The 11,099-nt window shown below is 33.0% G+C and overlaps 1 protein-coding gene across 1 annotated transcript; it reads left to right on the top strand.

Moving 5' to 3' along the window:
- Positions 1-2,253: 2,253 nt before the first annotated feature.
- Positions 2,254-10,765, top strand: SUVR5 (histone-lysine N-methyltransferase SUVR5). Its single transcript, XM_078992875.1, has 12 exons — positions 2,254-2,506; positions 3,337-3,632; positions 5,148-5,450; positions 5,959-6,069; positions 6,472-6,582; positions 6,669-9,170; positions 9,274-9,435; positions 9,571-9,687; positions 9,771-9,874; positions 10,011-10,148; positions 10,232-10,319; positions 10,404-10,765. Exons 2-12 carry the CDS (start codon positions 3,348-3,350, stop codon positions 10,509-10,511), a joined length of 4,029 nt encoding a protein of 1,342 aa, XP_078849001.1. The 5' UTR covers positions 2,254-2,506; positions 3,337-3,347; the 3' UTR covers positions 10,512-10,765.
- The last annotated feature ends 334 nt before the right edge of the window (positions 10,766-11,099 follow it).

Genomic DNA, 11,099 nt, shown 5'->3' with positions numbered 1-11,099 from the left:
CATTCACAGAAAAAATAGAATTGTCAAACTCAATGGAGAAATTGTTTTCATTGGTGAATTTATGGACATAAATTAGGTTATTGATAATATTAGGTATGAAGAGTATATTGTGAAGGCGGAGTGAAAGATGAGACTGAGTAAGATGCTAAGCCCCATATCGGTAACAATATGGGTGAATCATCACCAACAACGATAGATGAATAAAAACATTTTTACTAAAATTGGTTTGAAAGTTATCAGTATCTGAAGAGAGATGGTTTGTTGCTCATGTATCATAAACCATATGAGTTGGTTAGTACTTGAAGGCTTATCGCTTGAAACACACGTAGAAGCGATGTGGGAGCCCTGCTTTTATCGACCGCCAATGCAATAAGTTGTTAGGCATGTTGTTGATGCCGATGGAGCCTAATGCTTTTTTTAACGGCCTAAGTAGAAGGTGGTTAAGCAACCCAATGTTGTAGCGATGACGTGGGCCATGAAGATCTTAATTGTTGCATCTAGTGATAAGTGTAGACTAAGGTGTGGGGTACGCCGTAGGCTAGTTAGTCTAGTGTAACGAAATTGATGAGTTTACTGTCGACACTTTTTCCTTCTTTAGTCATCACCACGACGAAGGTTTCGATGGTCATTCCACTGGATTGAAAAATTAGGACCGCCCCCTTCGTTAAATTGAAAGTTGTGAGATTGACTAATCGGGCGATTGTGCAAAACAGTTGTTAACGACATGCACTGCGATGGGAGCCTTGTTGTGGATGAGATCGAGAAAGCCGATTTTCTTCCAATAGTAACATAGAACGTGCTTTAAGGAATGAACGCAAGGTGGTTTGGTGACGAATAATCTTAATGACTTGATCAATTTGTCACCAAGTCCATTCATCATATACATGACCAAGTTTTTCTCTAGGACATGCTGGACAATGTTGGAAAGAAAATCAAATAATACATTGAGTTCCTATAGTATCTATAATTTAACATGTCTCTGATTTCAATGGAACAAATATTGTGATCTAGATGCATGGAACACGTGTCTTTGCTTTCACGGAAGTAGTTTTAAGGCTTAAACAAACAATGTGAGGGACCACTCCCTTTCGAGGATCATCTGAAGTAGGCACTTGTTGATCGTCCCACATATCCATAACTTGACTAAGGAGTCAAGCTTTTGCCATTTGGATGTTGGTATCTGAACAACTTATTCAAGATGGTCATGAACACAAAAACTTATGCAGTACGCCTCGAAGAGTTTAGGCCAAACATTGTAATTCAACTCAATGATGTCAAGAGTGAGGGGAACATATGTACGTATGTTGGTGATTCCAAATGGTTTTCATTGACATCCTTGTTGGGGGTATCATTATCAATGATGAACAAAAGAACTTTTTTTTAGGGTTTAGCCCGAGAAAGGAGGGAGAAAAAAAAGATTGCAGGGAGAGAAATTAGGAGATAAAGAGTCTATGGCTCTAATATACCATAACATGCTCAACATTTCACCCTAAAGAGATATTGTGTACTGCACTTAATAATTTCCCATAAAGAGATATCATGTATTGAACGTAATATATGGAAATAGAAAAGGCCATAGGCCGAATACATGAATAAATAACAAAAGGCCGAGAGCCTATACAAACATATACACTAAACCTTTTACATATAAACAAGTGTTAAACGTGTAGCTCGCCTTTTTACAACATATAGTGACAATACCATAAAGAAAGATCTATTGATGGTACATACCTCTACGTTACTAAAAACGATTTATCCGATGTTTGAAGAAATTCGAGTCTTGTTCTTTATGGTATGTGTTTTCAAACCATGTGATATTATATCATATCCATATGCTTGTGTGTGTTAGATGGGTGGATAGTTCTCTTTATGCTTTTGAACATTCAAAACTTTGGTCAAGGTTGATTTAAACAACTAACTACACGTGTTTACGTTTAGAAAAGACAATACATTGATCACGATTATTATGTTATATTGATATTGATATTTTATCTAAATAATCTAAATATTAATTATTATTTTTTTCACAAATATATGCAAAAAAAAAAAAAAAAAAAAAAAATCAAACAAATTAATAAAAAATAAATCTCACACACACACACATACCTCGACCACACCGTCTGCCTCCCAATCTTGTACCACCGTTACGACACACGTTCACTAGCACTATTTTTTTTAACCTTTTTTTATAATAAAAAATAGAAAAAAATCATATTTCTTAGGGTTTTTTGTTTTTCTAAAGTCACACAAAACCCACCATTTGTTTTCTCTCTCATCGCCTTCTTTCTCTCTTTCTCTCTCTACACACATCCAGGTCTTCTTGTTCGTTTTGGACCTGGTACATGCCCACTTTTTAGTTTATAGTTTATACCCATCTTCATCAAAATTAAAAAAAAAAAGATCTTTTTTGGATTATATTTTATAACAAATTAACCACAAAAATACCAAATCCACATCCACCCGCAACAATGGCATAAAGGTGATCTTCACACCCCGACTGCAAAAGGTACATTTACATAAGGCCACCATTTTTCTATATCTTCCCCAATTTATATACATACATACAAAATATACATATATATTGTGATAGACTCATATATCTATTACATGTAGTTATGTACATGTTCTTGGTGACGTTTTCCCCCAAATAATATTGTACCCTAGACTAAAAAAGAACAGATTTTTAAGTGTGCCCAAACGAAAAAAAAACTAAGTTAGTGAATCATGAATGTATGTATGACTTCGATTCAACAAAGTGTTGATTTTTCGACTTTCGAGATTATTAACCGATGATTTTGTGATTCAATTCGGGGGTTTCGTAGATGGGTCAGGTCAATCAATTGATGGGGATTTCTTGATCTGGACCCACTTTTTGTTTCTAGGTCACAGCAAAACATGCAATTGATGTGTCAGAATCTTGGGTTTATTTTTCTTTTAGGGTTTTGTTCGAATTTAGTTCGACATTATGTGATTAGGGGAAGTTAATTTGTGGGTTTCTTCGATTTTATTGTTTTGACAACCTATGTACTTGGAATTGGGTTGTAATTTCAATCGTTACACTATTTTCCATTAGATTGTTCCAAAAACCTAAAATTGGTTCCTGTAAATTTGGGGTTTTTTTATCCAACGACGGAAATACACATATTTAACTTAAATTCGAATTCTAGGGTTTATATTTGTTCTTGTTTTGTAAACAAAAACTAGCAAAATGGAACTCAACTGTGAAGAACAAAGATTCTACATTACATACGAGTGTTTAACTTTAGCTAAATTAAATTCATTTATCATTTTATCAGTTCATTAAATTCTAATTCTAGGGTTTATATGGTAAAACAGATTCTAAAATCATGCAAGTGCTTCCACGTAATGGCCCAGATCAGGGTTCTGAAAAAGCTTTTGTTTATGATGGAGGGTCAAACAATGTCAAACATGAACTAGTTGATGGAACCGGAATTGGAATTGGAATTGGGATCGGAATCGGAATCACAGAAGCATCTGATGATGACCAAAAGTTATCTTCCAACACTCATGATTCCGGAGTTGATAGTCTGGAATTGGCATGTGGGAATCAGGAATGTGAGTCAGAGCCCAAATGGCTTGAACAAGATCAACCCATGCCAGTTTGGGTGAAGGTATACAATATAATATTATTAATTATATAATATATAATATATAATATATTCCATGGGTTTTTTCTTTTTTGACTTAATTAGTTAAGCCAAAAAGCTTGGATTAATGTATTAAGACACTAATCTTGACCTATTTGTCTTTTTTCTTTTTTCATCTCGACTTGTCTTACGTTAAAATTGATTAATATTGGGATATTAACATAAAAAGCTTTAAGTTTTTTTTTAAAAAAAAAAAGATAAATGTTTTTACCCTAATATCACTTTTTGGTGCATTAAAACCCACAACTTTGCAAGTTTCTACTTTTTACTCTGTTACATGTTATTATAGGTTTCTAGGTTAACATGAAACCCTTAAGTTTACAATTCTTTTACATTTTTACCCTAAGTATGTTCTTTTTACATATTATATGTATTCGTAAAAATATGTTTTTAGAAGTATAAATTCGTTTTTTAGAAGTATAAATATGTATTTAGAAGTATAGATACATTTTTAGAAGTATAAATGCGTGCTTTTACGTTTTTTAGAAGTATAAATACATTTTTTTACGTCTAAAATACATATTATACGTCTAAAAACATAAAAATACGTATTTATACGTCTAAATATGTATTTAGCCTTTTATAAAATGTATTTATACTTCTAAAAAACGTAAAAATATGTATTTATACGTCTAAAAAATGTATCTATACTTCTAAATATGTATTTATCCTTCTATAAATGTATTTATAGTTCTAAAAAACATAAAAATATGCATTTATACGTCTAAAAAATGCATCTATACTTCTAAATATGTATCTATCCTTCTATAAAATGTATTTATACTTCTAAAAAACATAAAAAGATGTAGTTATACATCTAAAAAATGTATCTATACTTCTAAATATGTATTTATCCTTCTATAAAATGTATTTATACTTCTAAAACATATTTTTACGTTTTATACCATATAAGTAGCAAAAAAAAGCGTATATAAAGAAAGAGCATTTAAAAAAAATATAAACACGATGTTTACTTAAACATTTTTTTGTGTATCAATATGTTTTTTCCACATGAATACATATAATATGGAAAAAAATACATAGTTAGGGTAAAAACGTAAAAGATTTGTGAACTTAAGGGTTTTCTTTCTACCTCTATTTTATGGTAACCTAGAAACCTAGAAGGTAACAAGGGCAAAATTAGAAGAAAAGTTGCAAAGTTCCTATTTTAATGCATCAAAAAGTGATGTTATTTTGGAAAAACATAAGGGTTTTTATGTCAATATCCCATTAACATTTCGTAAAAATTGATGAATATTGTGAACATGTAAGGGTAAAATGGTCATTTTGTCTCTCTTTTAAATGGTTTATTCGGTCTAGAAAAGAAACAAAAGAAACAGACGTTATGCATACAACACTTTATCCAAACAGATATCATTACTTAATGGAAAAACAAAAGAAACAACCGTTTTAATGCATAGTTTTCAATCAAGATTATCGATTTATGTTTTTTCTTTTTCTTTTTTTTTGAAAATATAGTGGAGAGGGAAGTGGCAAGCAGGGATAAGATGTGCAAGATCCGATTGGCCATTATCAACAATTAGAGCAAAACCTACTCATGAAAGGAAACAATATCTTGTTATATTTTTTCCAAGAAAAAGAAATTATTCATGGGCTGATGTTTTGCTTCTTCGCCCCATTAATGAATTCCCTGAGCCAATTGCATATAGATCACATAATATTGGGGTCAAAATAGTCAAAGATTTGATTGTTGCAAGAAGATTTATCATGCAAAAGATTGCTGTTTCCTTGATAAACACCATTGAACAATTAACAACCGAGGTTTGTCTTTGTCATCATCTTTTATATTTCTTATTCTTAGGGCAAATTTCAAGAAACAACAATGTACTTTTATTTTTTAGGGTTAATGAAAATATTTGGTTTTACCCTTTTGTGTATTTTGGGTTCAATTTTACCCTTTTGTTCATTAAAGCCCTTATGTTTGAGAGAAATGTCCGGTTTTACCCTTTTTCCTGGTTCATTAAAGCCCTTAAATTTGGCAGAAATGTTCAGTTTTACCTTGTAAACTTGCAAAAGGGTAAAAATGAAAAAAAAGTTGTAAACTTAAGGGCAAAACCGAATATTTCTGCAAAACTTAAGGGCTTTTATGTCATTATCCCTATTTTTTATCCATAAAGAAATGTAAATACGTTGCTATTACTGATAAAAAGTAGAGTCCATTGGGTATATTGGTATTAAGAATGAAGTAAGTTGATATTTTACACAATTTGACCTAATTATTATCATTGTTATTCTATGTTCTTTAATGGGCTATGTTGGATTCTTTTAGGGTTTGAAGGAGAGTGCTCGTAGTGTGGTAGTGTGGAAGGATTTTGCATTGGAAGCTTCTAGATGTAAAGATTATTCGGATCTTGGAAATATGCTTCTTAAACTTGAAAATGTAAGTGTTTCTTGTTTTTAAAATGATGTTTCTTTATTTGTATACGTGTTATCTTTGAGAATTATGGTAATCTTGATATGTATATATATGTACACAAAAGCACATCTAGGTAAATACATGAATGCATGCATGCATGCATGTATGTAACTATGTATGTTCATGGAAGTTGGTGTATGAAGAAAAAATTACAAAATCTTAGCATTAGAATGGTAAAATCTTTGGGAGATTTGTTTGAGCTTTAAAGTTACATTAAACACATGTGAAGATTATATATGAGAGAACTCCATGGATTAAGTTCATGCACATGCATACCCTTAACAAGTTCTTGTATATAAGTAGAGTTAAGCTTTACATATAAATATAAAAAAGTTGATATATAAATATTACAAATTTGTTTCCCAGATGATATTACAAAGGTTCATAGACTCTTTTTGGTTGGAACATTCTAAAGAAACATGGGTGCAAAAATGTCAAAATGCTCAAACAGCCGAATCTATCGAATTGCTAAAAGAGGTAAACACTACACAATGTCACAATCACATTCTTTCTTTAAATATCAATAAAGTTCAACACTTTTAAATACTTTAATATAAATTCAGGAATTAGGGGAAGCTATAAATTGGAACGAAGTGCAAACACTTACAAATTCACCCGAAATTGTAACCGAATGGAAAACATTAAAACCAGAAATCATGAAATGGTTTTCAATCTCAAATCCTTCATTCAACAATGGAGAATCCGAACAACAAAATGATGGATTCTCAAACACAAGTCCTCAAGTTTCCCGAAAACGCCCCAAACTTGAAATCCGTAGAGCTTCACAGCTAGAACCCGAAGGGGTAAATCCGTCATTTCCCGTTGAAACCGATTCAAGATTCTTTAATGGGCCTGTGAGGGATGATAAATGGGGTGAGATTGTAGTTGAAACTGGGAATCAAGAAACTCGGTTTAATGATAGAAATAAACAGTGTACAGCTTTTATTGAAGCTAAAGGAAGAAGATGTGTTAGATGGGCGAATGATGGAGATGTTTTTTGCTGTGTACATTTAGCATCTCGTTTTTCAACCAATCATGTAAGGACAGATGTCACTCCCCAATTGGAGCCCCAAATGTGTGAAGGCACAACTGTTTTAGGTACTAAATGTAAGCATCGGTCACTCCCAGGGACATCTTTCTGTAAAAAACATCGAATCAACAAGGACAAGGACATAATCGTAATTTCACCTCCCATACCCGAAAACAAACCACTTAAAAGAAAGGTGGAAGATGTATTGTTATTTGAGGGGGGTAATAGTTGTCAAGAAATTGTAGTTTCGGGGCATTTTCGGAATGAGGAAAATCTTGAAGGGGTGAAATGTATAGGTGATAATGAAGCTGTGTGTAATGAAAGTCCAACAAAGCATACTTTATACTGTGAGAAACACTTGCCAAATTGGCTCAAAAGGGCAAGAAATGGAAAAAGTAGGATTGTTTCAAAAGAAGTGTTTATTGAGCTTCTTAAAAGCTGTGAATCACATGTCCAAAAACGTCATTTACACCAAGCGTGTGAGTTGTTTTACAGGTTCTTTAAAAGTGTCTTATCTTTAAGATCCCCTGTTCCTAAAGAAATCCAGCTTCAATGGGTGATGTCAGAAGCTTCAAAAGACGTAAATACCCGTTACTTTTTATTCAAGTTAGTTTGCAGCGAAAAGGAAAGACTCATTCGCCTTTTCGGGTTCGATGGTAAAATTCCTGAAAATTCCGAAAATACCCTTTTGGAAGCACACATTGAGAATGATGATGGAAGTGACATCAAGTGTAGTATCTGCTCCTTGAAGTTTCTTGATGACCAAATGCTCGCAAAACATTTCATTGAAAATCATAAAAAGGAAGCACGTGTGATTTTCAAACAATACGTGTGTGCAATATGCTTCGATACTTTTTCCGAAAATACCCTTTTGGAAGGACATGTTCTTGAAAGACACCATGTCCAGTTTGTTGACCAATGCATGCTTTACCAATGTATCCCGTGTGGCAACCGATTTGGGAATTCTGATCAATTATGGTCACATGTGGTGTCGAATCATCCCACAAATTTCAAGGGCAAAAACGTAATTTCTGATCATCGTAATAATAATAATAATAATCAAGGTGGATTTCAGAAATATATTTGTAGGTTTTGTGGATTGAAGTTTGATTTGTTACCTGATCTTGGTAGACACCATCAAGCAGCTCACATGGGGTCAAACTCAAACTCAAACCCTAATGGGACCCGTGTCCCAAAAAGGGGTGTCCCGTTTTTTTCCAACAAATTAAAACCAGGAAGACTAAATCGCCCTCGGTTCAAAAAAGGTCTCAGAAAGAAACACATTCAAGCTCCATTCCAAGAGATAATAGAATCGGAATCACAATTCCAATTCCGGTCTCCGTTCCAATCTCAATCACCGGAATCAGTGATTCTTGGAAGATTACAAGAGTCGGAATGTGCAAATGTCGCGAAATTACTCTACTCAAAGATCAACAAAACAAAACTTTATCCGGGAAATCTTGAGATTTTATCCATGGCTCGATCCGTTTGTTGTAGAAAAAGCTTTCAAGCATCGATGGAGAAGAAATATGGAGTTTTACCCGAACGTTTGTATCTCAAGGCTGCAAAACTTTGTAGCGAACATAATGTTTTGATTGAGTGGCATCAAGAACGGTTTGTTTGTCCAAAAGGGTGTGATGGAATCGGAATCACGGATTCCGATCAATTCCCTCCTTTAACAAAGATGGAATCGGAATCACCGATTCCGATTCCAACCGATGTTTTGGGACCTAAGACGGAAGCGAAGGAATCACGTTTTCCGGATCCCGTAACAGGGGAATGGGCGATGGACGAGTCTCATTACATAATAAATTTCAGCCATTCGAGACCGGAATCGGAAAAAGCAATTGTTTTGTGTGATGACATAAGCTTCGGAATGGAATCGGTTCAAATCGCGTGTGTGGTTGATGATCATCTTTTGGGGTCAATTCATAATTCTGCTGATGGTGATGATGGTCAAACTTTCTTACCATGGGAAAACTTTACCTACATTACAAAGCCTTTGCTTGATAAATCTCTTGATTTTGGATTAAGGGTAAGTTTGACTTTTTTTATGATTGATTTCGTAAAAGATTACAAATTAGATTCTTGATTTTTGTAATTTGTAATTTGGGATTTGGGATTTTTTATTTTTACAGAGTTTACAATTGGGGTGTGGATGTGCACATTCGACATGTTCTCCAAAAGGGTGTGATCATGTGTATCTTTTTGATAATGATTATGAAGATGCAAAGGATATAAATGGAAAATCAATGAAAGGGAGGTTTCCTTATGATGATCAAGGCCGAATCATATTGGAGGTAATTAATTTATTACGCTTAACCTTTTATACATAAAACAAAAAGATTTTGAATCTCTATTGATTCATGATAATTAATAATCTATTTATTCTTGCAAATATTCCCTTTGTAATTTTATTTATATATATTTTTTAGGAGGGTTATCTAGTATACGAATGCAACAAGAATTGCAGCTGCAATAAAAACTGTCAAAATCGAGTTTTGCAAAATGGCGTGAAAGTGAAATTGGAGGTCTTCAAAACAGAAGACAAGGTAAAATTCACTTAATTCGTATTTTTATTTTTAATAAATCAATAAAATTTCTATTTAAATAATTTAATTTTTTAAAAACACAGGGTTGGGGGGTAAGAGCTGGAGAACCAATCGATCGTGGAACATTTATTTGCGAGTATATTGGAGAGGTTGTAGATGAACATGAAGCGAAGAAGAGGCGTCATAGGTTTGACTTTCTTCACGTTGACTTTTTAGTTTCGAGTATATGTATATCATTATCAAGATATCAAAGATTCTAAAAGAATCCAATCCTTTATTAGTATATTGAACATCAAGATTTCAAGATTCTTATGAAAATTTAGGTATGATCGAGAAGGTTGCGGATTTATATATGAAATTGATGCACGCATTAATGACATGATTCGATTAATTGAGGGAGAAGCCCCTTACGCGATTGATGCCACAAAATTTGGAAATGTTTCACGCTACATAAATCACAGGTAAAAAAACGTTTTTTTTACTCTTGTATAAACCCTAATTCCTAAATCTTAACCCTTCGTCATTATCATGTTTCTTTTTGTAGCTGCTCTCCAAATCTTGAAAATCATCAAGTTCTTATCGAAAGTTTGGATTCTGAATTGTCGCACATTGGTCTATATGCTAGTCGCGATGTAAGCATTTTACTTTTTCTTTATTCAGTCCCTGAACTTTAGTAAAATTGCAAAACAGTCCCTGAACTTTTGTTTTTGTTACAGATAGAGACAGGTGAAGAATTGAGCTTTGATTACATGAACAAGGCGCCACCTGGCAAAGGGTGTCAATGCAAATGTGGTGCTGTGAATTGCAGGGGTCGTTTGCACTGAATCAAATCCTGAACGTGAATAATATCAGATTTTTGTTTTTTTTTTTTTTTTTTTTTTTGGTTTTCAGATTTAGACTTTTAGTGATTTTAATAAAACTTTGGTTATTAGTAGTGGTTTATTACATATATATATAAGTCAAGATCGAAAAATGGTAGGCAAGTTTTGACCTTTGACCTTTAATCTGCCATATTTTGAAGATAATGTTTCACTTTTGTCTACCTTTTATGTTAAAAAAAAAATCTTTTTCTTGCTAATTTTGCTAGTCAAATATCAAATTTTATGTGAATTGAAATTTAGATTGGGTAATATTGCGATTTAAAGAAATTAAAGGGCAATAAAGTATCATTTGTTGTAAAGTGAAGGAGAAACAAAAACATATAGGAATCGCGTAGTTTAGGTTAATTGATTCCTTTTTCACATTCTACCCACCAACTCTAGTAAACTACAAAAGCGTCCCTGAACTAATTTTTCACTTTCAATACCAAAAAAACACTAAATGACTAAAGAGTACGGTATTTGGACATCAAGTAAATTTATTGTAGCCATTTGGATAATAAGTCGTATACAATGACAAAAGAGTACGGTATT

The sequence above is a fragment of the Lactuca saligna genome, chromosome 4, assembly GCF_052625555.1.
Source record: "Lactuca saligna cultivar CGN05327 chromosome 4, ASM5262555v1, whole genome shotgun sequence".
Classification (NCBI taxonomy): Eukaryota; Viridiplantae; Streptophyta; class Magnoliopsida; order Asterales; family Asteraceae; genus Lactuca; species Lactuca saligna.
Note: the sequence above shows the minus strand (reverse complement) of the source record. Positions and strands in the feature narration are given on the sequence as shown.